This window comes from Balaenoptera ricei, chromosome X, assembly GCF_028023285.1.
Source record: "Balaenoptera ricei isolate mBalRic1 chromosome X, mBalRic1.hap2, whole genome shotgun sequence".
NCBI classification, from domain to species: Eukaryota; Metazoa; Chordata; class Mammalia; order Artiodactyla; family Balaenopteridae; genus Balaenoptera; species Balaenoptera ricei.
In genome coordinates this window covers 45,407,792-45,432,474 of record NC_082660.1, presented here as the reverse complement: position 1 = coordinate 45,432,474, position 24,683 = coordinate 45,407,792, and the positions used below count along the sequence as shown (strand labels likewise).

At 40.9% G+C, this 24,683-nt stretch overlaps 1 protein-coding gene across 1 annotated transcript in view; it reads left to right on the top strand.

The window, feature by feature from the left end:
• The window catches only part of DGKK (diacylglycerol kinase kappa), a 164,259-nt gene that overhangs the window by 34,499 nt on the left and 105,077 nt on the right, over positions 1-24,683 (top strand). The window contains 1 exon segment of the mRNA XM_059911228.1: positions 24,535-24,645. Coding sequence (XP_059767211.1) covers positions 24,535-24,645 — 111 coding nt within the window.

The following is a 24,683-nucleotide window of genomic DNA, read 5'->3' as shown; positions in this document are numbered from 1 at the left end:
TTCTGCCCATTTTTGCATTGGGTTTTTTGTTTTTTTGATATCAAGCTGCATAAGCTACTTGTAAAATTTGGAGATTAATCCTCTGTCAGTTGCTTCATTTGCAAATATTTTCTCCCATTCTGAGGGTTGCCTTTTCATCTTGTTTATGGTTTCCTTTGCTGTACAAAAGCTTTTAAGTTTCATTAGGTCCCATTTGTTTATTTGTGTTTTTATTTCCATTTCTCTAGGAGCTGGGTCAAAAAGGATCTTGCTGTGATTTATGTCATAGAGTGTTCTGCCTATGTTTTCCTCTAAGAGTTTGATAGTGTCTGGCCTTACACTTAGGTCTTTAATCCGTTTTGAGTTTATTTTTGTGTATGGTGTCAGGGAGTGTTCTAATTTCACACTTTTACATGTACTTGTCCAATTTTCCCAGTACCACTTATTGAAGACGCTGTCTTTTCTCCACTGTATATGCTTGCCTCCTTTATCAGAGATAAGGTGACCATATGTGCGTGGGTTTATCTCTGGGCTTTCTATCCTGTTCCATGGATCTATATTTCTGTTTTTGTGCCAGTACCAAACTGTCTTGATTACTGTAGCTTTGTAATATAGTCTGAAGTCAGGGAGCCTGATTCCTCTAGCTCCATTTTTCGTTCTCAAGGTTGCTTTGGCTATTCGGGGTCTTTTGTGTTTCCATACAAATTGTGAAATATTTTGTTATAGTTCTGTGAAAAAGGCCACTGGTAGTTTGATAGGGATTACATTGAATCTGTAGATTGCTTTAGGTAGTAGAGTCATTTTCACAATGTTGATTCTTCCAATCCAAGAACATGGTATATCTCTCCATCTATTTGTATCATCTTTAATTTATTTCATCAGTGTCCTATAATTTTCTGCATACAGGTCTTTTGTCTCCTTAGGTAGGTTTATTCCTACATATTTTATTCTTTTTGTTGCAGTAGTAAACGGGAGTGTTTTCTTAATTTCACTTTCAGATTTTTCATCATTAGTATATAGGAATGCATGCAAGAGATTTCTGTGCATTAAATTTGTAGCCTGCTACTTTACCAAATTCATTGATTAGCTCTAGCAGTTTTCTGGTAGCATCTTTAGGATTCTCTATGTATAGTATCATGTCATCTGCAAACAGTGACAGCTTTACTTCTTCTTTTCCAATTTGGATTCCTTTTATTTCTATTTCTTTTCTGACTGCTGTGGCTAACACTTCCAAAACTATGTTGAATAATAGTGGTGAGAGTGGGCAACCTTGTCTTGTTCCTGATCTTAGTGGAAATGGTTTCTGTTTTTCACCATTGAGGACGATGTTGGCTGTGGGTTTGTCATATATGGGGTTTATTATGTTGAGGAAAGTTCCCTTTATGCCTACTTTCTGCAGGGCTTTTATCATAAGTGGGTGTTGAATTTTGTCGAAAGCTTTTCCTGCATCTATTGAGATGATCATATGGTTTTTCTCCTTCAATTTGTTAATATGATGTATCACGTTGATTGATTTGCGTATATTGAAGAATCCTTGCATTCCTTGAATAAACCCCACTTGATCATGGTGTATGATCCTTTTAATGTGCTGTTGGATTCTGTTTGCTAGTATTTTGTTGAGGATTTTTGCATCTGTGTTCATCCGTGATATTGGCCTGTAGTTTTCTTTCTTTGTGACATCTTTGTCTGGTTTTGGTATCAGGGTGATTGTAGCCTCATAGAGTGAGTTTGGGAGTGTTCTTCCTTCTGCTATATTTTGGAAGAGTTTTCGAAGGATAGGTGTTATCTCTTCTCTAAATGTTTGATAGAATTTGCCTGTGAAGCCATCTGGTCCTGGGCTTTTGTTTGTTGGAAGATTTTTAATCACAGTTTCAATTTCAGTGCTTGTGATTGGTCTGTTCATATTTTCTATTTCTTCCTGGTTCAGTCTCGGCAGGTTGTGCATTTCTAAGAAACTGTCCATTTCTTCCAGGTTGTCCATTTTATTGGCATAGAGTTGCTTGTAGTAATCTCTCATGATCGTTTGTATTTCTGCAGTGTCAGTGGTTACTTCTCCTTTTTCATTTCTAATTCTATTGATTTGAGTCTTCTCCCTTTTTCTCTTGATGTGTCTGGCTAATGGTTTATCAATTTTGTTTATCTTCTCAAAGAACCAGCTTTTACTTTCATTGATCTTCGCTATTGTCTCCTTCGTTTCTTTTTCATTTATTTCTGATCTGGTCTTTATGATTTCTTTCCGTCTGCTAGCTTTGGGGTTTTTTTGTTCTTCTTTCTCTAATTGCTTTAGGTGCAAGTTTAGGTTGTTTATTCGAGATGTTTCCTGTTTCTTGAGGTAGGCTTGTATTGCTATAAACTTCCCTCTTAGAACTGCTTTTGTTGCATCCCATAGGTTTTGGTTCGTCATGTCTCCATTATCATTTGTTTCTAGGTATTTTTTGATTTCCCCTTTGATTTCTTCAGTGATCACTTCGTTATTAAGTAGTGTATTGTGTAGCCTCCATGTGTTTGTATTTTTAACAGATCTTTTCCTGTAATTGATATCTAGTCTCATAGCGTTGTGGTCGGAAAAGATACTTGATACGATTTCAATTTTCTTAAATTTACCAAGGCTTGATTTGTGACCCAAGATATGATCTATCCTGGAGAATGTTCCATGAGCACTTGAGAAAAATGTGTATTCTGTTGTTTTTGGGTGGAATGTCCTATAAATATCAATTAAGTCCATCTTGTTTAATGTATCATTTAAAGCTTGTGTTTCCTTATTTATTTTCAGTTTGGATGATCTGTCCATTGGTGAAAGTGGGGTGTTAAAGTCCCCTACTATGACTGTGTTACTGTCGATTTCCCCTTTTATGGCTGTTAGTATTTGCCTTATGTATTGAGGTGCTCCTATGTTGGGTGCATAAATATTTACAATTGTTATACCTTCTTCTTGGATCGATCCCTTGATCATTATATAGTTTCCTTCTTTGTCTCTTGTAATAGTCTTTATTTTAAAGTCTATTTTGTCTGATATGAGAATTACTACGTCAGCTTTCTTTTGATTTCCATTTGCATGGAATATCTTTTTCCGTCCCCTCACTTTCAGTCTGTATGTGTCTCTAGGTCTGAAGTGGGCCTCTTGTAGACAGCATATATATGGGCCTTGTTTTTGTATCCATTCAGCCAGTCTGTGTCTTTTGGTGGGAGCATTTAATCCATTTACATTTAAGGTAATTATTGATATGTATGTTCGTATTCCCATTTTCTTAAATATTTTGGTTTTGTTATTGTAGGTGTTTTCCTTCTCTTGTGTTTCTTGCCTAGAGAAGTTCCTTTAGCATTTGTTGTAAAGCTGGTTTGGTGGTGCTGAAGTCTCTCAGCTTTTGCTTGTCTGTAAAGGTTTTAATTTCTCGATCAAATCTGAATGAGATCCTTGCTGGGTAGAGTAACCTTGGTTGTAGGTTTTTCTCCTTCGTCACTTTAAGTATATCATGCCACTCCCTTCTGGCTTGCAGAGTTTCTGCTGAAAGATCAGCTGTTAACCTTATGGGGATTCCCTTGTGTGTTATTTGTTGTTTTTCCCTTGCTGCTTTTAATATGTTTTCTTTATGTTTAATTTTTGATAGTTTGATTAATATGTGTCTTGGCGTGTTTCTCCTTGGATTTATCCTGTATGGCACTCTGTGCTTCCAGGACTTGATTAACTATTTCCTTTCCCATATTAGGGAAGTTTTCAACTATAACCTCTTCAAATATTTTATCAGTCCCTTTCTTTTTCTCTTCTTCTTCTGGGACCCCTATAATTCGAATGTTGGTGCGTTTATTGTTGTCCCAGAGGTCTCTGAGACTGTCCTCAGTTCTTTTCATTCATTTTTCTTTATTCTGCTCTGCAGTAGTTATTTCCACTATTTTATCTTCCAGGTCACTTATCCGTTCTTCTGCCTCAGTTATTCTGCTATTGATCCCGTCTAGAGTATTTTTAATTTCATTTATTGTGTTTTTCATCGTTGCTTGGTTCCTCTTTAGTTCTTCTACATCCTTGTTAAATGTTTCTTGCATTTTGTCTATTCTATTTCCAAGATTTTGGATCATCTTTACTATCATTATTCTGAATTCTTTTTCAGGTAGACTGCCTATTTCCTCTTCATTTGTTAGGTGTGGTGTGTTTTGACCCTGCTCCTTCACGTGCTGTGTGTTTTTTTGTCTTCTCATTTTGCTTATCTTACTGTGTTTGGGGTCTCCTTTTCACAGGCTGCAGGTTCGTAGTTCCCATTGTTTTTGGTATCTGTCCCCAGTGGCTAAGGTTGGTTCAGTGGGTTGTGTAGGCTTCCTGGTGGAGGGGAATAGTGCCTGTGTTCTGGTGGATGAGGCTGGATCTTGTCTTTCTGGTGGGCACGTCCACGTCTGGTGGTGTGTTTTGGGGTGTCTGTGGCCTTATTATGGTTTTAGGCAGCCTCTCTGCTAATGGATGGGGCTGTGTTCCTGTCTTGCTAGTTGTTTGGCATAGGGTGTCCAGCACTGTAGCTTGCTGGTCGTTGAGTGAAGCTGGGTCTTGATGTTGAGATGGAGATCTCTGAGAGATTTTCGCCGTTTGGTATTACGTGGAGCTGGGAGGTCTCTTGTGGACCACTGTCCTGAAGTTGGCTCTCCCACCTCAGAGGCACCCCCCTGATGCCTGGCTGGAGCACCAAGAGCCTTTCGTCCACACGGCTCAGAATAAAAGGGAGAAAAAATAGAAAGAAAGAAGATAAAATAAAGTAAAATAAAGCTATTATAATAAAAAATAAGAGAAAAATTATTAAGAATAAATTTATTAAGAAAATTTTTTTTATTTTTAAAAATAGATTTATTAATTTTTTATAATAAAAAATAAGAAAAAAATTATTAAGAAAAAAATTTTTTAATTTTTTAAAATAAAAAATACAAAAAAACTTATTAAAAATTTTTTTTAAATTTTTAAAAATAGAAAATAAGGAAAAAATTATTAAGAAAACATTTATTAGGAAAAAAATTTTTTTAAGTAAAAAAAAACAAAACAAAACAAAAAACAAAACAAAAAAACCAGACGGACCTAAACCTAGGACTAATGGTGAAAGCAAACCTATACAGACAAAATCTCACCCAGAAGCATACACATGTACACTCACGAAAAAAGGAAAAGGGGAAAAATTAATATATCCTGGTCCCATAGTCCACCTCCTGAATTTGGGATGATTCGTTTTCTATTCAGTTATTCCACAGATGCAGGGCACATCAAGTTGTTTGTGGAGCTTTAATCCGCTGCTTCTGAGGCTGCTGGGAGAGATTTCCCTTTCTCTTCTTTGTTTGTACATTTCCCGGGGTTCAGCTTTGGATTTGGACCCGCCTCTGCATGTAGGTCGCCTGAGGGCGTCTGTTCCCCGCCCAGACAGAACGGGGTTAAAGGAGCAGCTGCTTTGGGGGCTCTGGCTCACTCAGGCCGGGGGGAGGGAGGGGTACGGATGCGGGGCGAGCCTGCGGCAGCAGCGGCCAGCGTGACTTTGCAGCAGGCTGATGCGCGCTGTGTGTTCTCCCAGAGAAGTTGTCCCTGGATCACGGGAGCCTGGCTGTGGCGGGCTGCACAGGCTCCCGGGAGGTGCGGTGTGGAGAGTGACCTGTACTCGCACAGAGGCTTCTTGGTGGCGGCAGCAGCAGCCTTAGCGTCTCATGCCCGTCTCTGGGGTCCGCGCTGATAACCGCGGCTCGCGCTTGTCTCTGGGGTCCGCGCTGATAGCCGCGGCTCGCGCCCGTCTCTGGAGTTCGTTTAGGCGGCGCTCTGAATCCCCTCTCCTTGCGTGCCATGAAACAAAGAGGCTAGAAAAAGTCTCTTGCCTCTTCGGCAGCTGCAGACTTTTTCCCGGACTCCCTCCCGGCTAGTACTGAAGCCTGAGCCTCAGCTCCCAGCCCCCGCCCGCCCCGGCGGGTGAGCAGACAAGCCTCTCCGGCTGGTGAGTGCTGGTCAGCACCGATCCTCCGTGCGGGAATCTCTCCGCTTTGCCCTCCGCACCCCTGTGGCTGTGCTCTCCTCCGTGGATCCGAAGCTCCCCCCTCTGCCACCCGCAGTCTCCGCCCACGAAGGGGCTTCCTAGTGTGTGGAAACCTTTCCTCCTTCACAGCTCCCTCCCACTGGTGCAGGTCCCATCCCTATTCTTTTGTCTCTGTTATTTCTTTTTTCTTTTGCCCTACCCAAGTACGTGGGGATTTTCTTGCCTTTTGGGAGGTCTGACGTCTTCTGCCAGCATTCAGTGGGTGTTCTGTAGGAGCAGTTCCACGTGTAGATGTATTTCTACTGTATCTGTGGGAAGGAAGGTGATCTCCGCGTCTTACTCTTCCGCCATCTTGCCCCATCCCCCCCTCCTCAGTTTTGAAATAATTTATATTCCTGGGCCCAGGCCCTATCCTTTGCTGCCATGTTTAATTTGGTAGGAGGTTCCTTTATGGCAATAGACCTGAGCGACATTCGCAGTTTTGTTCTGTTATGTCTTTGTCTTCCCTTGATGAAGCAAGTGCCAAATTTTAGCATATTTATCCGCAGCTCTTAGTTAGGAGATGGCAGCTTGGGGAAGGGGCATGACTTGCTTACATAGCAGTTTACTGGAGCTGCCCAAACTGTATGCAATTCATAGTCCATTAATACACTGTCTTCTCCTGGTGCCATATCGCTGCCTATACTGCACCCACGTACAAATATTTCTGTGAAAACTCACAAGTTGGATCATTCAGATCTCCTGTGGTTTTGCCAACTATCCACCATCTCTCTCACCCCAAATCAATCCTCACTTTCCAAGAGAGAGAGGCTAGGTGTACAATATAATGAATAGAAATGCGTGTAGGCTTTAGAATCAGACAGACCTGGGTTCAAAGTCATCCTCCTTTGTAACTGTGTGTGACCTTGGAAAACTTGGTTGACCATTCTGAGCTGCAGTGCTTCATCTGTAATATGAGGCTAATAATACTTACCTTGCAGTATTGTGAGTATTAGCACTAATGGATACAACTTGCTTAGCAGGATACCTAACCATAGTGGACATTTCAGAAAAGGTGTGGGTTTCAGACTTATGTCTGTGAGTACATTACTTGTTAATCATATTATGAGGGGCAAAAGGGGTCAGCTGTGTCTCCATATTTCTCTGCATCAATTTTGGTGTATGTATATTGCTATTAGTGAGACTGTTTAACACTGACTCTCCCCTGCCATCTCATCTACTCTTTCCCTTTCTTAAGCAATCCTAGTTTTTAGGCCCTGTTTCCAATGAAAGGACAGTCCCCTCCCCCTACAAGAGGACAATTTTGCCTACAGGTCTAGCTGTTCCCCGGATCTCAGTTGATAATCCTTCTCTTCCCGTTTTAGTCAGCACTGCCTTCTCCCCAGCAAACTTAAAATAGGGAGTTGCACACATTGGTTAGGGCACAGTCTCAGAGCCAATGAAGTGGTGGTTGAGAGATGGTTCCAGGATGAGTGAGAGTCCTATGCATCACTGGTGGGGAAATGAACCTCTTGTAAGTCTGTGAGTGTTTTCAGCCACCCCCAGCCACCCCTCCATGCTCATCCTAGTCTTATTTCTTTTCTACTCCTCCTCTCTTCCCCCTTTCCAGGCCTGTCAGCTTGACTTAGAATACTGCTGATCTCTTTCTTCCTCTCTCTCTTTCCCTCTCCCTTAGTGCATTTGTACTTTTTGGTGGCCCCTTCTGGGTAAGCTATCAAGAGTTGAGCAGCACAAAATCCAGATGATAACAGTCAGCTTTGCTGTAAGCCTTGGCCAGTGGGTGTTAGAATTTGATTGCTGTAGTTAGTAGCCATTTAGGAGTTGAACAGTCTTAATCCCCTAAACATAGCCTGGCTAGAGAGGGTGGTGTTGTTCTACCAGGTGTTTGCCTGCAGGGAGAATTTAGAGAAGGATGCAGGTCTGAATGGTGTTTCAACAGGGAAATAAATGAAGGTCTAAAACTATGAAAAGCGTAGCAGTAGGTCTTAGGGTAAAGCATCTGAACAAGCCATGGGAAATGGCCCCTGGGAAGGGAGGGGAACAGTAACAGCAGTGTTCTCAGTCTTTCCTAGTAAGATCCTAGTAGAATGCTTTTCTGCAGTAGATGCATGGCCAAGTTAATTTTTCATTATTGCTACTAAGAATCATCCAGGTCAGAGAAGAGCTTCCCTTAGGGCCCATACCATGAGTATGCCTAAAAATGGCACACTTGACTATGCCTATACTTCTTTACCAACAGTTAAGGCAGATATTTATAATGCTGGATGGCAGAAAAGGGATGAGAAGGCAAAATTCGGCTTTGAAAATACAGACTACTAATTAAAATGATATCAAACAACACAGAAAACATAAAATATAGAGATACAGTGAAAAGAGCCTTGTGCCAGAGCCAGTTTACAACATGGTGACCTTGGGCAAGTCACTCCACTTCCCTGAGTCACAGTGTTCTTATCTGGAAAAGAGTCGTATAGCTGATTCACTTTTTTTTTTAATCTTATTTTATTTAACATATTGTTAATCTGACAAGATAAAAACACCTCTGGGTTCACAAATTACTTTTTTTTTAAACATCTTTATTGGAGTATAATTGCTTTACAGTGGTGTCTTAGTTTCTGCTTTATAACAAAGTGAATGAGCCATACATATACATATATCCCCATATCTCCTCCCTCTTGCATCTCCCTTCCACCCTCCCTATCCCACCCCTCTAGGTGGTCACAAAGCACCAAGCTGATCTCCCTGTGCTATGTGGCTGCTTGCCACTAGCTATCTATTTTATATTTGGTAGTGTATATATGTCCATGCCACTCTCTCACTTCGTCCCAGCTTGCCCTTCCCCCTCCCTGTGTCCTCAAGTCCATTCTCTACCTCTGCGAATTTATTTCTGTCCTGCCCCTAGGTTCTTCAGAACAATTTCTTTTTTTAGATTCCATATATATGTGTTCACAAACGGTATTTATTTTTCTCTTTCTGACATACTTCACTCTGTATGACAGTCTCTAGGTCCATCCACCTCATTACAAATAACTCAATTTCATTTCTTTTTATGGCTAAGTAATATTCCATTGTATACATGTGCCACATCTTCTTTATCCACTCATCTGTCAATGGACAGTTAGGTTGCTTCCATGTCCCGGCTACTGTAAATAGAGCTGCAATGAACATTGTGGTACATGACTCTTTTTGAATTATGGTTTTCTCAGGGTATATGCCCAGTAGTGGGATTGCTGGATCGTATGGTAGTTCTATTTTTAGTTTTTAAAGGAACCTCCATACTGTTCTCCATAGTGGCTGTATCAATTTACATTCCCACCAACAGTGCAAGAGGATTTTTCTCCACATCCTCTCCAGCATTTATTGTTTGTACATTTTTTGATGGTGACCATTCTAAACGGTGTGAGGTGATACCTCATTGTAGTTTTGATTTGCATTTCTCTAATGATAAGTGATGTTGAGCATCCTTTCATGTGTTTGTTGGCAATCTGTTATCTTCTTTGGAGAAATGTCTATTTAGGTCTTCTGCCCATTTTTGGATTGGGTTGTTTGTTTTTTTTATATTGAGCTGCATAAGCTGCTTGTAAATTTTGGAGATTAATCCTTTGTCAGTTGCTTCATTTGCAAATATTTTCTCCCATTCTGAGGGTTGTCTTTTCATCTTGTTTATGTTTTCCTTTGCTGTGCAAAAGTTTTTAAGTTTCATTAGGTCCCATGTGTTTATTTTTGTTTTTATTTCCATTTCTCTAGGAGGTGAGTCAAAAAGGATCTTGCTGTGATGTATGTCATACAGTGCTCTGCCTATGTTTTCCTCTACGAGTTTTATAGTGTCTGGCCTTACATTTAGGTCTTTAATCCATTTTGACTATGGTGTTTATTTTTGTGTATGGTGTTGGAGAGTGTTCTCATTTCATTCTTTTCCATGTAGCTGTCCAGCTTTCCCAGCACCACTTATTGAAGAGGCTGTCTTTTCTCCATTGTCTATTCTTGCCTGCTTTATCAAAAATAAGATGACCATGTGTGCCTGGGTTTATCCCTGGGCTTTCTATCCTGTTCCACTAATCTATATTTCTGTTTCTGTGCCAGTACCATACTATCTTGATTACTGTCATTTGGTACTATAGTCTGAGGTCAGGGAACCTGATTCCTCCAGCTAAGTTTTTCTTTCTCAAGATGGCATTGGCTTGTCAGGGTCTTTTGTGTTTCCATACAAATTGTGAAATTTTTTGTTCTAGTTCTGTGAAAAATGCCATTGGTACTTTGATAGGGATTGCACTGAATCTGTAGGTTGCTTTGGGGAGTATAGTCATTTTCACAATGTTGATTCTTCCAATCCAAGAACATGGTATATCTCTCCATCTATTTGTATCATCTTTAATTTATTTCATCAGTGTCCTATAATTTTCTGCATACAGGTCTTTTGTCTCCTTAGGTAGGTTTATTCCTAGGTATTTTATTCTTTTTGTTGCAATGGTAAATGGAAGTGTTCCCTTAATTTCTCTTTCAGATTTTTCATATTTAGTGTATAGGAATGCAAGAGATTTCTGGGCATTAATTTTGTATCCTGCTACTTTACCAAATTCATTGATTAGCTCTAGTAGTTTTCTGGTAGCATCTTTAGGATTCTCTATGTATAGTATCATGTCATCTGCAAACAGTGACAGCTTTACTTCTTCTTTTCCAATTTGGATTCCTTTTATTTCTTTTTCTTTTCTGATTGCTGTGGCTAAAACTTCCAAAACTATGTTGAATAATAGTGGTGAGAGTGGACAACCTTTTCTTTTTCCTGATCTTAGAGGAAATGCTTTCAATTTTTCACCATTGAAAACGATGTTGGCTGTGGGTTTGTCATATATGGCCTTTATCATGTTGAGCTAAGTTCCCTCTATGCCTATTTTTGGAGGGTTTTTATCATAAATGGGTGTTGAATTATGTCGAAAGCTTCTTCTGCATCTATTGAGATGATCATATGGTTTTTCTCCTTCAATTTGTTAATATGGTATATCACATTGATTGATTTGTGTGTATTGAAGAATCCTTGCATTCCTGGGATAAGCCCCACTTGATCATGGTGTATGATCCTATTAATGTGCTGTTTGATTCTGTTTGCTAGTATTTGGTTGAGGATTTTTGCATCTATATTCATCAGCGATACTGGCCTGTAGTTTTCTTTTTTGTGACATCTTTTTCTGGTTTTGGTATCGGGGTAATGGTGGCCTCGTAGAATGAGTTTGGGAGTGTTCCTCCCTCTGCTTTATTTTGGAAGAGTTTGAGAAGGATAGGTGTTCGGTCTTCTCTAAATGTTTGATAGAATTCGCCTGTGAAGCCGTCTGGTCATGGGCTTCTGTTTGTTGGAAGATTTTAATCACAGTTTCAATTTCTGTGCTTGTGATTGGTCTGTTTATATTTTCTATTTCTTCCTGGTTCAGTCTCGGAAGGTTCTGCTTTTCGAAGAATTTGTCCATTTCTTCCAGATTGTCCATTTTATTGGCATAGACTTGCTTCTAGTAATCTCTCATGATCCTTTGTATTTCTGCAGTGTCAGTTGTTACTTCTCCTTTTTCATTTCTAATTCTATTGATTTGAGTCTTCTCCCTTTTTTTCTTGATGAGTCTGGCTAATGGTTTATCAATTTTGTTTATCTTCTCAAAGAACCAGCTTTTACTTTCATTGATCTTTGCTATCGTTTCCTTCATTTCTTTCTCATTTATTTCTGATCTGATCTTTATGATTTCTTTCCTTCTGCTAACTTTGGGGGTATTTTGTTCTTCTTTCTCTAATTGCTTTAGGTGTAAGGTTAGGTTGTTTATTTGAGATGTTTTTTGTTTCTTGAGGTAGGATTGTATTGCTATAACCTTCCCTCTTAGAACTGCTTTTGCTGCATCCCATAGGTTTTGGGTCGTTGTGTTTTCATTGTCATTTCTTTCTGGGTGTTTTTTTATTTCCTCTTTGATTTCTTCAGTGATCTCTTGGTTATTAAGTAGTGTATTGTTTAGCCTCCATGTGTTTGTATTTTTTACAGATTTTTCCCTGTAATTGATATCTAATCTCATAGCATTGTGGTCGGAAAAGATACTTGGTATGATTTCAATTTTGTTAAATTTACCAAGACTTGATTTGTGACCCAAGATATGATCTATGCTGGAGAATGTTCCCTGAGCACTTGAGAAGAAAGTGTATTCTGTTGTTTTTGCATGGAATGTCCTATAAATATCAATTAGGTCCATCTTGTTTAATGTATCATTTAAAGCTTGTGTTTCCTTATTTATTTTCATTTTGGATGATCTGTCCATTGGTGAAAGTGGGGTGTTAAATGCCCCTACTATGATTCTGTTACTGTCAGTTTCCCCTTTTATGGCTGTGAGCATTTGCCTTATGTATTGAGGTGCTCCTATTTGGGTGCATAAATATTTACAATTGTTATATCTTCTTCTTAGATTGATCCCTTGATCATTATGTAGTGTCCTTCTTTGTCTCTTGTAATAGTCTTTATTTCAAAGTCTATCCAGTCTGATGTGAGAATTGCTACTCCAGCTTTCTTTTAATTTCCATTTGCATGGAATATCTTTTTCCATCCCCTCACTTTCAGTCTGTATCTATCCCTAGGTCTGAAGTGGGTCTCTTGTAGACAGCATATATATGGGTCTTGTTTTTGTATCCATTAATCCAGTCTATGTCTTTTGGTGGGAGCATTTAATCCATTTACATTTAAGGTAGTTATCAATATGTATGTTCCTATTACCATTTTCTTAATTGTTTTGGGTTAGTTATTGTAGGTCTTTTCCTTCTCTTGTGTTTCCTGCCTAGAGGAGCTCCTTTAGCATTTGTTGTAAAGCTGGTTTGGTGGTGCTCAACTCTCTCAGCTTTTGCTTGTCTGTAAAGCTTTTAATTTCTCCATCGAATCTGAATGAGATCCTTGCTGGGTAGAGTAATCTTGGTTGTAGGTTTTTCCCTTTCATCACTTTAAATACGTCTTGCCATTCCCTTCTGGTTTGCAGAGTTTCTGCTGAAAGATCAGCTGTTAACCTTATGGGGATTCCCTTGTATGCTATTTGTTGCTTTTCCCTTGCTGCTTTTAATATTTTTTTCTTTGTAGTTAATTTTTGCTAGTTTGATTAATATGTGTCTTGATGTGTTTCTCCTTGGATTTATCCTGTATGGGACTCTCTGTGCTTCCTGGACTTGATTGACTGTTTCCTTTCCCATATTAGGGAAGTTTTCTACTATAATCTCTGCAAATATTTTCTCAGTCCCTTTCTTTTTCTCTTCTTTTTCTGGGACCCTTATAATTCGAATGTTGGTGCATTTAATGTTGTCCCAGAGGTGTCTAAGACTGTCCTCAAGTCTTTTCATTCTTTTTTCTTTATTCTGCTCTGCATTAGTTATTTCCACTATTTTATCTTTCAGGTCACTTATCCGTTCTTCTGCCTCAGTTATTCTGCCATTCATTCCTTCTAGACAATTTTTAATTTCATTTATTGTGTTGTTCATCATTGTTTCTTTGCTATTTAGTTATTCTAGGTCCTTGTTAAATGTTTCTTGTATTTTCTCCATTCTATTTCCAAGATTTTGGATCATCTTTATTATCATTACTCTGAATTCTTTTTCAGGTAGACTGCCTATTTCCTCTTCATTTGTTTGGTCTGGTGGGTTTTTACCTTACTCCTTAATCTGCTGTGTGTTTCTCTGTCTTCTCATTTTGCTTAACTTACTGTGTTTGGGGTCTCCTTTTCGCAGGCTGCAGGTTTGTAGTTCCAGTTGTTTTTGGCGTCTTCCCCCAGTGGCTAAGGTTGGTTCAGTGGGTCGTGTAGGCTTCCTGGTGGAGGGGACTAGTGCCTGTGTTCATCTGGTGGATTAGGCTAGATCTTGTCTTTCTGGTGGGCAGAACTGCGTCTGGTGGTGTGTTTTGGGGTGTCTGTGACCTTATTATGATTTTAGGCAGCCTCTCTGCTAATGGGTGCGGTTGTGTTCCTGTCTTGCTAGTTGTTTGGCATAGGGTGTCCAGCACTGTAGCATGCTGGTTGCTGAGTGGAGCTGAGTCTTAGCGCTGTGATAGAGATCTCTGGGAGAGCTTTTGCCATTTGATATTACATGGATCTGGGAGGTCTCTTGTGGACCAATGTCCTCAACTTGGCTCTCCCACCTCAGTGGCACAGGCCTGACACCCGGCTGGAGCACCAAGATCCTGTCAGCCACATAGCTGCTCACTTTTCTAGTTCTGCTCCAGAATCACAACAGAGCTCATTTCCTGGGCCCTGTGCCCCCCACCAGACAGCTGTATTCACTTGCAAATGCCCAGACTGGTGGAACTTGTTTTCTGGCTATTGTTGAAGGCAATTGTTCCTGTGAAACCCCAGGGCCCAGCGAAATTAGATCCTTTGGTGTGGATGAGTGAGCAAGCCCAACCAGGGCTTAGCAGCAACCCCTGGGGAAGGGAAAGGGTTTAGCCTCACTTTGTTATATAGCAGCAACTAACACAACAATGTTAAGCAATTATACTTCAATAAAGTTGTTTAAAAAAAAAAGAACTGAACCAAATACCTGCGATTCACACCACCAGTCTCCCCCGCCATTCTGCCTCCTTCCGTCAATTGACATAGGATAGGGTATATCTTGCAATAAGACCAGTGGTTTAAACCTTACTTTTTTTCTTTCAGTGAAGGAATAACTGGTCTTCCATGTCCTGTAAAATCCAAGAGAGATTTTAGCTCTGCCATTTATTAACCTATTAAGGGAAGTTACCTAATCTCTCTAAGCCTCAGTTTCTCAATCTATAAAGTCAAGGTTGTTATGGCACCTACTTTTTCAAATTGTTATTGGGCTCAAATGAGATACCCCATGTAACATGGTTTAACACAGTGCTTCCCACATAGTGAAGACTCACCAACTGTTAGTAATTCATATTACTACTACTATTACTACTGCTACTACTACTCCAGAAAGCTTATCCCTGGTGGTCTCCTTTTACCAACTGGCACAGCTTTTCAACTTTGTTACCTGGACAGTAATTTCTCTATAACCAAGGCCCACAACATAGTTTCTTCCTTGACAGATTAGTGTCTCCTGCAATCACAGCTTTTTCCTCCATTTTCCCTCCAGGTTTTGTGGGCTGTCAAATTACCATACCTCATACCCTCTTGCCTCCACATGAGGCAATTTTGTTCAGCCAGGGACAGTCCTCTGCTCAGAGGCCACGAGGCTATCCACAGCTTTAGGCATTGGGTGGAGTCTCCCATGGGTCTGTCCCTCACCCTGCCCCCAATCCCTTCCTACCCCTGAGGTGTCCTTACCTGAGACCTTGCTCCTGCTCTCACCTACCACTGATGGGGCAAAGTGGGCAAGCACACACACACACTGCATGCACACAGGTCGCCCATTCCCCCCAACACACAACCACTAGTGAATTACTGAATTTCATCTTCCCTAGACTACTATTGCTGCAAGAAGCAAGCAATAAGCAAGCAAACCAACTGGTTCTAGAATCAGTTTCTGTCTTCCAACTTCATGATTCTTGTCAACACCAGTTCATAAGGCTGAGAAAAAAATTAAAATGAAAAGTCACACATCCCCTCTTTATTATCTAACCACTTCATCTCCAGAGGACCTGTTAGCGAATGTAGTTTTAGATCCTGTGTGCATCTTCAGATGGCTATCTGCATGGGGCAAGTTTGGCAATAAGGCAATGTCCCCAACTCCCTAAGAACATGTGGTTATGTGATATGGGCTCACCACGCCTACTTTATTAGAGGCACTTGAAGCCATGATTGGAAAGAGGTATTTCTAAAGACCAAAGCACAGGAAGCACCAATTGAGTCTTCATTGCTTTGCTCTTTGAGTGAGTTGTAGCCAAATGAACTACATATTTGCATACTTGCAAGGTTCATTTTGGCCTTAGGTTGCAAACATTTAAAAATACCTCTAAAGGCTGAAGTTCCCACGTTTAGGAGCTCCTAGACATGGTCCAGCATATTGTCACAAAGTATCAAAATACGCAAAATATGGGATTATGACATTTCAGGCATCTCTCCAAAAAACTGAGTTTTTTTCCTCCCCTTTGTGAAATCATTTGTAGTACATGGTCTCCCTCAGCTAAACAAGTGGGAAATCTGCAGACATTACTGGCCATGGCTTTTCCTCCTAGGTGAAATAGTGGCCCCTAGGGGAAGAAATAAGTGGACTGAAGTGATCCTTAGGTTGGACCTGACACTCAAGCCAGATCATTATGACCATCATCCTGTAGATGCTTAGGATTTGGAGGGGAGAGGTAGTAGATTCAAACAGACCTGGCTTTAAACCCCAGCTCTGCCACTCACTGTGACTTAGAACTAATCACTTAGTCTCTCTAACCCTCAACTTCTCCACCTCCCCAACAGGACTGTTTCTGTGGGCATTAAATGAGATAATGCATGTAAAGCAAGAGCAAATAGCAGACATTTGTCAACCAGGAACGACTCTCTTCCTCTGGAGTGGGATAATTGAAGAGAAGCTTAGAGAAGATGCTGCCTTGGCTGCTTCTATGAGGACATCGCCAGAGTCTGAACAGGAGCCACTGGTCTCACAGAAGGTGGTTAGGATAAAGAAGGCATGTGGCTTGGTGGTGGGACCCAAGGGCTAAAAGCAATGGGGGGAGTGTCTCTGAGAGAAGAAACATCCACAGGATGTTAAAAGAACCTATCCATCTCTGGCTGCTGATGGTCAGGTGAAAGGATGGGGAAGAAAGCAGTTGGAAGCAGGCATGTTTTGTCATTCCTTGTAATTCAGTGGCACTAGATATGATAGTTGCTGTCCTGGCCTCTGTGACCTTGGTTAAGTTGAAGACCAGTGTCCAAAATTCCCTGATATCTTTCCTTCAGGGACTTTGTGTGACCACAGAACTTCCTTTTCTAGGCAGCAGCAACTGCAGCTGTAGCAACAGGGGTCTTCTGCTAAGCTTCTACTTATACCACTCCTTTAACTGGATTTCCTGCTTCTGAGATTTTGGTTCTCCCAAGGCTCAAAAACAATCCTCCTCCCCCTAGTCAACACCTTTCATCTTCCCTGCATTTGCAGAGCAAAACCAATCTTTTGCAGGAAGGCTTCCCATAAGCCACTCTTCTCAAACTTCCAAAGCTCTGACCCAGTCTGTCCTCTTGATCCCAGTCTTGGAGTCAAGCCATGTTCCTGCTGGTATCCTCGCACCCCTTTCCATGCTCTTCCTCTGAAGCCCCTCAAAACTATACACCTGTTCCAGGAGGTGCTGCCAATATAGAGCAAACTCAATGGCTGTGGTTATAGGGCCCCTCCACTCACATGCAGGAGGTCAGAGAAGATTCCCCACACCACTGAAACAGAGTGGCCAGAAGCCCAGTCCTGGTTCTGTCACAAGTTTGCTGTTTGACTTGAAGTGTAGCCCCTCTGGGGCCCTATTTTCATCATCTTTAACAGGGTGGGGAGGGAGATTACTCATTGCTAAGGTCAGGTTAGCTCTGAAAGTTAAAAGGCTGTTTTGTGGCAAGAGCACAGACTTTGAACTACATAGACCAAAGCTTGTATCCCCACCCAGAGCCAAGTTACTTATAGCCTCTCCTAGCAGTGAAATGGCTTGTTCAAGGCTGCACAGTTCAAACCTGTGTGTAGGTCTGGAAGGACTCAGCCAAGCTCTTCCCACTTTGTGGCTGGTGCTAGTCCCAGGGCAATTACCAAGAGCCAGGTCACTGCTTTCTGCACTTTGTCAGCCTGGGTCCAAATTGCTCATCTCCTTCCCAATCCGCAAGCAATTAACGGTCCTTACCATTCCTAGGAAACTCCAATAACAGAAAAAGAAAAACAAGAGAGAGATTTGAGAAGACATATGTTTTTAGGCTTTATGGTCCCAGTGGACTAGTTTTAAAGTTACCAGCCCTTGATATTTATCTTATCAATGTACTCACACCAATGCAAAATGACATGTATTTACAGAGAGTCATTGCAGTATTGTTTGTAATAGAATAAGATTTTAAACCATTGTCCATCAATAGGGAACTGTTTAAATAAATCATATTATATCCATACAGCGGAATGCTATGCAACTGTAAAAAGAAATGAGGTAGCTCAGTATGTACAGATATTGAAAGGGTTCCATGATATATTAAGTGTAGAAAGCAAGAGACAAAACATCATGCGTAGAATGTTATGATTTACGTGAAGAAAGAATATATGTGTATATATGTGTATAAAATATCTTTGGAATGATATGGAAGAACTGGTTAAAGTTTTTACATATTCAGAGAAAAATGTAACATCATTTTCAACTGTCTTTTATTTCACTCATAGAGAGCAGGGATGTGGTTGAGGCTCTATAGTTCTTCCTTAGCACAGGAAGCAGTGGGAGGGATTTGCAGCTATAGTCCTTGCAGACATGAGCAGCAGGAAGACCTAGCACCTGAGTGCTAGGGTGACAAAAGGTCTCAGTTTGCCCATGACTCTTCTGGTTTTAGCACTGAAAGTCCTGGGAAAACTGGGACAGTTGGTCACCCTATTCCTCATTCTTCTGCTTCAGCCTTTAGCCAGCCCGGCTTGCTAGTGCCAGAGAGGGGAGCTCCCAGTAGTGGGATGAATGGAGTGCTTGCCTCCACAATCCACAAGGGACTCACACTTATAGAATGGCTAGCAGGCACATGCTCTGCAAGGTATTCTCATCTAACAGACAAGGAAATTGAGGCTCAGAGAGGTTAAGTGATTTGCCCAAGGTCACACAGCTAGTAAGTCCTGGAGCCAGTCTGTCTGACTCCAGCTACGTCAGCAGGACCCTGGGGAATGTAAAGCTTTCAGGAAAGCAGCGGGCCTGGACTTTCTTAAAGCCTAAAGCACCCGTAGTTGCATTTTAACCAAATCAAACATTGTTTCTCTGAATCAACTTTGGCAGTCCTGTGTTAGGAAATGGCTTTCTTCCCATCACCCCAGCCCCCAAAGCAAAGAGAATACATGTTCCAGGTTTTGGACTCCAGGGTTTGGAGCCATAGACAGAAAGCTGGCTTCTCTAGCTGTGCTCATAGTGGAAGTCTGGTTTTCACTGGAGGAATGGTAACCTACTCATCCCAACTTGATCCAGCCTCCCTCCCAAGAGCCGCATGAGAAAGTAAAACAGCAGAGCAGCCAGCTAATAACAGGTAGTGGTGTATGTTATGATGCTTGCTTACTTTTTGATTGGGTGGGGGTGGAATTCAATTTGGCTATGTAATAGGGGCTTCTTTTGCTAGGAAAGGGTAAGAGAATCCTCCAAAGCCTCATACATCAAAAACCCACCGAGCCACAGAAAAACAGATCTAGCAGATAGTAGAAGCTTTGGGGGATTTCAGAGGAGCACAGGAAAAGGTCATAGAAGCAGCTGTACTTGCCCTTTCCCAATTAAGCAGCAGGCAGGTGTTAATTATATATAGGCAATTGGACTGCTTTATAGACCCTGTTGAGATATTTTATAGAATATATTTTATAAATATGGAGCAAGGGAAATGCTTACCATCACTGTTGGCAATTAATTTGTACATGCTGAGTTGCAGAGCATCGGGGAGAGAGATCACTGGTACCAGAGTGCAGGAGTTTCTGGGAATGATGAATTGGGGGATTGGCTTATTAAAGAGGATGCAAAAAGAAACTGCTTTCTCTGCAAGGGCTGCCACAGGTTAGGCAAAGACATTTTGTGTGAACGCTGTACTCAAGACCTGAATTAACTATGCCTCGATAAATCCCGTGCTCTTGGATTTGAATGAAGTCAATTGATGTCTGTGGTGATTGAATTCAGCACCACACTCACTCCCACTACTAAACAACCAGCCTTGAGAGTTTAAGAGTAGAGACGTCAGTGCTATTTGGATTTTAATATCAGATAGAACTGCCTGCAATATGTTCTGGTTTAAGAAGCATTAAGTGGGTCACATGGCATTTCAGTATGTACAAGGATCCAATGACCCTTCCTAACTTCTTCCTATCTGCAGCATCACAAATATTGCTACAGGAATGTGACAGCTTGGACCAAGAGGGTTACAGGTGTGTCTCATTTTATGAACTAGCTGTGTGCCTGTAAACTTGGCCACCAAAAAACAAATCCCGTATAGAATCCTGTTCTTCATTGCCTTCCATAATAACACTGGAGATGCATTCTTCTGACAAATATTGTAGCCCCAAGATGCTGCAAAATCTCAAAAATGTCAAACATTGACAATCTTACTTGAGAGGGAAAATGTCAAATGTCTTGATAATGTCTTAGAAATAAAAATATAAGCCACTGGGACTTCCCTGGTCGTGCAGTTGTTAAGAATCCGCCTGCCAATGCAGGGGACACGGGTTCGAGCCCTGGTCTGGGAAGATTCCACATGCCGTGGAGTAACTAAGCCCGTGCACCACAACTACTGAGCCTGAGCTCTAGAGCCCGTGAGCCACAACTGCTGAGCCCGTGCGCCGCAACTACTGAAGCCCACGCGCCTAGAGCCCGTGCTCCGCAACAAGAGAAGCCACCGCTCTGAGAAGCCCGCAACGAAGAGTAGCCCCCGCTCGCCGCAACTAGAGAAAGCCCACATGCAGCAACGAAGACCCAAAGCAGCCAGAAAAAAAAAAAAAAAATATATATATATATATATATATATATATATATATATATATATATATATATATATATACCACTTAAAGAAACCGGAGTTCAGGGTGTCTTTCATAGGACAGAACTGAGTTAGATGCCTTTCACTACCTACTTCAGAGGGGTGCTGGGAAGATTCAATAACAAAAGTAAAAGCACTTTATCCATTCCAAAGTGCTGTATACATGTGAATTCTCCTTACTCTTCTAGTTATTCTTGGACAGTCACTTTAAAGAAACAGGAGAACTACTGATCTAGAAATTGGAAGTAACACTCCACATGGTTGTGGCAAGGGGTCAATGAAATGTTATCTGCAAGAAACCAGGAACTGGAAAGCACTGTGAAAATCCTGTTACAGGATAGGCAAGGGCTCTTCTACTAATGCCTCACTTTACAGGATGTATTTGTTTGTTTGTTTGTCTCTTCCAATTTTTGTCTCATGTCCTTGTTAAGCTTAGTGACCCTAGGCAGGTAAAGGTTCATTTGCATGCATATTTTCTTGACTTGAGGTAATATATTGATCGAGTGATTTTTAGCTTCTGCTTGTTTAAACTGGCTTCCAGGGGATGCTTGTTGGGTTTTTAAGTAAACCATGGTTTATTTAGAAACATCTCCCAAAGGGGGACAGAGTTTAAAGGCAAAGAAACTACAGGAACTTTACCTTCTCCCAACCCAGGTTTGGATATTTGTAGAAGTTCAGAGTTGACAATATAGAGCCTGTGTTTAGAACTTAAGAAACTCTTATATGGTCTTCTAACCTTTCTCCCTCCAATACATAAATAAACAGTTATCTGCTACCAACTTGGTAATATATATCTCACATATACAGGCTCCTCGCAAACAAACTCTGAACTCATATACTGCAACCTCTTCTATCGCCAGGAATACCTACCACTCACTCACTTTGTCATCTTGAGAAATTCACAGTAGTTATAGTTCAGAAATTGCAAATTGGTTGCCTATGGGCAGATTTTGGTCTCATCCATGTTTTGTTTGGCCCTCACAAGTTTTTTGTTGTTTTAATTTAATTAGTAGCTAGTATTTCCATATTCCAAAACTTCACACAAATTTTCACCTGGATTGCCAGCTTGTCTTGAAAAATGGGATGAACTGGTAATACCAGTCAGCATTCAATCACTATCACCTAGAACTTAGCAGCAGCTGGGCTTGGGCTCCCCAGTTCCCCTGCTAGGTTGTTGACTCTTCTGTTACCAGCTAGCCTTCTATGGGCATTGAGTAGACAGCCCTGCACTTAAAGCTAGTGCATTCAAAGCAACCAGTTTAATATCATGGAACGGAGAGGAGATAATTGTGATTTGGCTGGTGTACCCAATGGCAGGATGTGTGAGTGGATAGCCACTATCTTAGTGGAAATTCTCATTTGAACCAGAAGGTAAACATTTAGCACAATGAACATGAAGCTCCCAGGGCTTTTTCAAATGGTTCTCTGAGCTCACATAACTTCGTGTTTGTCTACATGGATTATCAGTCCCTCCCTCTCCCTCCCACTGTCCATATCTCCATATCTTTGTGACAGGGAATATGCCTGTAACTTCTTTAGCTGCCCTGAAGGGCCTAGTAAAAGGTAGAGTCAATAGTAGAAGCTCAGAAAATACAAATGAAGCACTCTATCCAATTATAGATGCACCATGAAGTCTTTGTTTTCTTGACTGTGACAAATGCTGAGTTCATGGAATGAGAACTGAAGGTTTTGATGACTTGCTGTGTCCTCAGATTAATGGATTAATTAACTAATTAATTAATTGGTTTGCTGTGTCCTTAGATGGATAGCAGGATGTTATTTATTAGCAGGGCACAAGTAAGGGAAGAAAAGGGAACATTTCTTAAGTACTAGGAAGGGGAATTAAATAGTGCTCATTACTACGGGTTGATGGAAGGAAGTAGCTGGGGAGAAGAGGCTGAATTCTACTTACTTTAGTATGTCAAATCAACAGGGTATGGGAATTTTCTGAAGGAACCAGAAGGCCCAGGGTTGTGGGAATCTTCTGGAGAAACAAATCCCCCTCCTTGTTTCATCATTGCCACCTCACCCCATCATCCTACCCCTGAAAGCAACAGGAGGAGAAGAGAGCTAGGCATGGCAGCAGGGGTAAGAAAAAATAGTTGAAGTTAAGGGAGGTTTTAAACTGAAAATGGAAGGAAGGGTAAAATATTCAGCCAAAAACTGTAAATGGGCTATTACAAGGGATACTATACATGATAAAATAAGAACAATAGAAGCATTTAGTAATTGACAAAGTAGAATAACTTGGGAAGGGGACAGAATGGGTGTGGCTTCAGTTGTACAAAGTTGGAGCACTTAAAATTTTGAACTTAAGTCTTTAGCAGAAAGGGGTAAATATGACTGCCTAGGTCTCATGAAGAGTTAGTGTAGAAGAATATATGGCATAAAGGTGAGAAGGTTGGATAGAGAAAACCAAACACCATCATTGAGAGTGTATTCCATAGGCTATCTGACCAGAGAAAGGAAAGAGTGATGTAATCACAGTGTTTACACAAGAGTTGTTTTCTCATTGATGACTCAATTTCAACAATTTAAATGTAATTTCTCACTCTCCATGCCACCTTCAACCTTCCCACAAGATCTTATTGATTTCTTGTCTTGACTCCTTGGCACCGTTCTTTTGTAAACATATCGAGGGTGGTACAATAACCTTGAAACTCCCATAAGTTATCAAGACAATTCACGTAAACTTTGAATGCTATGAACTGACGTTTCAATTGACATACAGAGGTTCCGTCCATTAGTACTAACTTACTGGTTAAAGAATTGAACAGATAGTGTAATAGATGTGTGTATATTTGGGAGAATGGGAGTAGCAAAAGATTGTTCAGACAGGGTCCCAAACTTAAATACCTGCTGGAGTCGGGTGCCCCATCTGAAGGGAGCAGCTGCTACTCTGTTCCAGCAGATTGTTGCCATGTGAGAAGATAGGTCCACTGTTACCAGCTCTTCTGATTTTTTTTAAAAAAACGGAAACTTGGATTTTTATTTGAAATTTTCTGCCTTTTAAATATTATGAACTAATTAAAAACTGAAAAACATCAGATGGGCCAAATAAAACACTTCCACAACCACCAAATGGTGAATTCTAATTTAGATGTTGGATGGAATTCATGGTAGAGCTTTGATCCAATGACTTAACGTCTGTCTCTTCGTCCATTCAGCATGGGCTTGGTTCCAGCTTGGTGGGTGTGAGTACTTCTCCCAAATGGTACTCTTGCATATTGATTTGTATTCTATAAATGTATCTGAGAACCTCCCCAATGGTAACAATGGTAAGTAGACTCTATGCTTGGTTAGAGTCAGTCTATCTGACAAGTAACTGAAAAATCAGTTGGTCAGACTATGAGATATGTAAAGAAAGTAATCAAATGGTAGTTCCTTTTTGGTGCCCTTTTTGCTCTCACCAGATCATGAATCCCTTGAAGGCCATGGTAAAGACTTGGGATTTGGTTCTAAAAGTGTTGGGAAGCCATTGGAGGCTTGTGAGCAGGGAAGGAATGTGATCCAACTTAATATTCTAAAAGGAACACTCTAAAAGAGCAGAGAGGAAGGCCCTGTCCAGGCCTACAACCTGGAGACTTCCAGAAAATCTGCCTTTACTGAATTCAGCCTCTTTCCTGACCACTTGTTCTTCCCTAGGAATGTAGTTCTTATATTTATGTGTTCCGTCCCTCCTCCCCACCTCCCACCACCAATGGAGATGTCCTCCATGGTTCTTGGGCCATGTATCCTTAGAAACTTAGAGCCTATATCATCCTGAATGTGTTATCCAAGGGTAATCAATACCATTTCTGATTGAACTAACTTCCTTGTGTTCTTGCCTGGTCCTTGGGCTATTCCTCAGATATGTGACAGAGATAGAGCTTTCCAGATATCTGATCTTCTCAACTGAGAGGACAAGTGATATGGTCTTGCAAATAGATCTAATTACTCAACACTATGCTGCTATCTTTCAGAAAATATTGAAGGAAGGACCTCTGCTGAAGAACTGTAACTCCTTCAAGAGGTGGAAACTCAGATATTTTCTGGTTCGAGGACAAAGGCTCTGCTTTGCACACCATCCTGCGGTAAGAGAATATATATATATATTCTTGTCAGTTGGGTT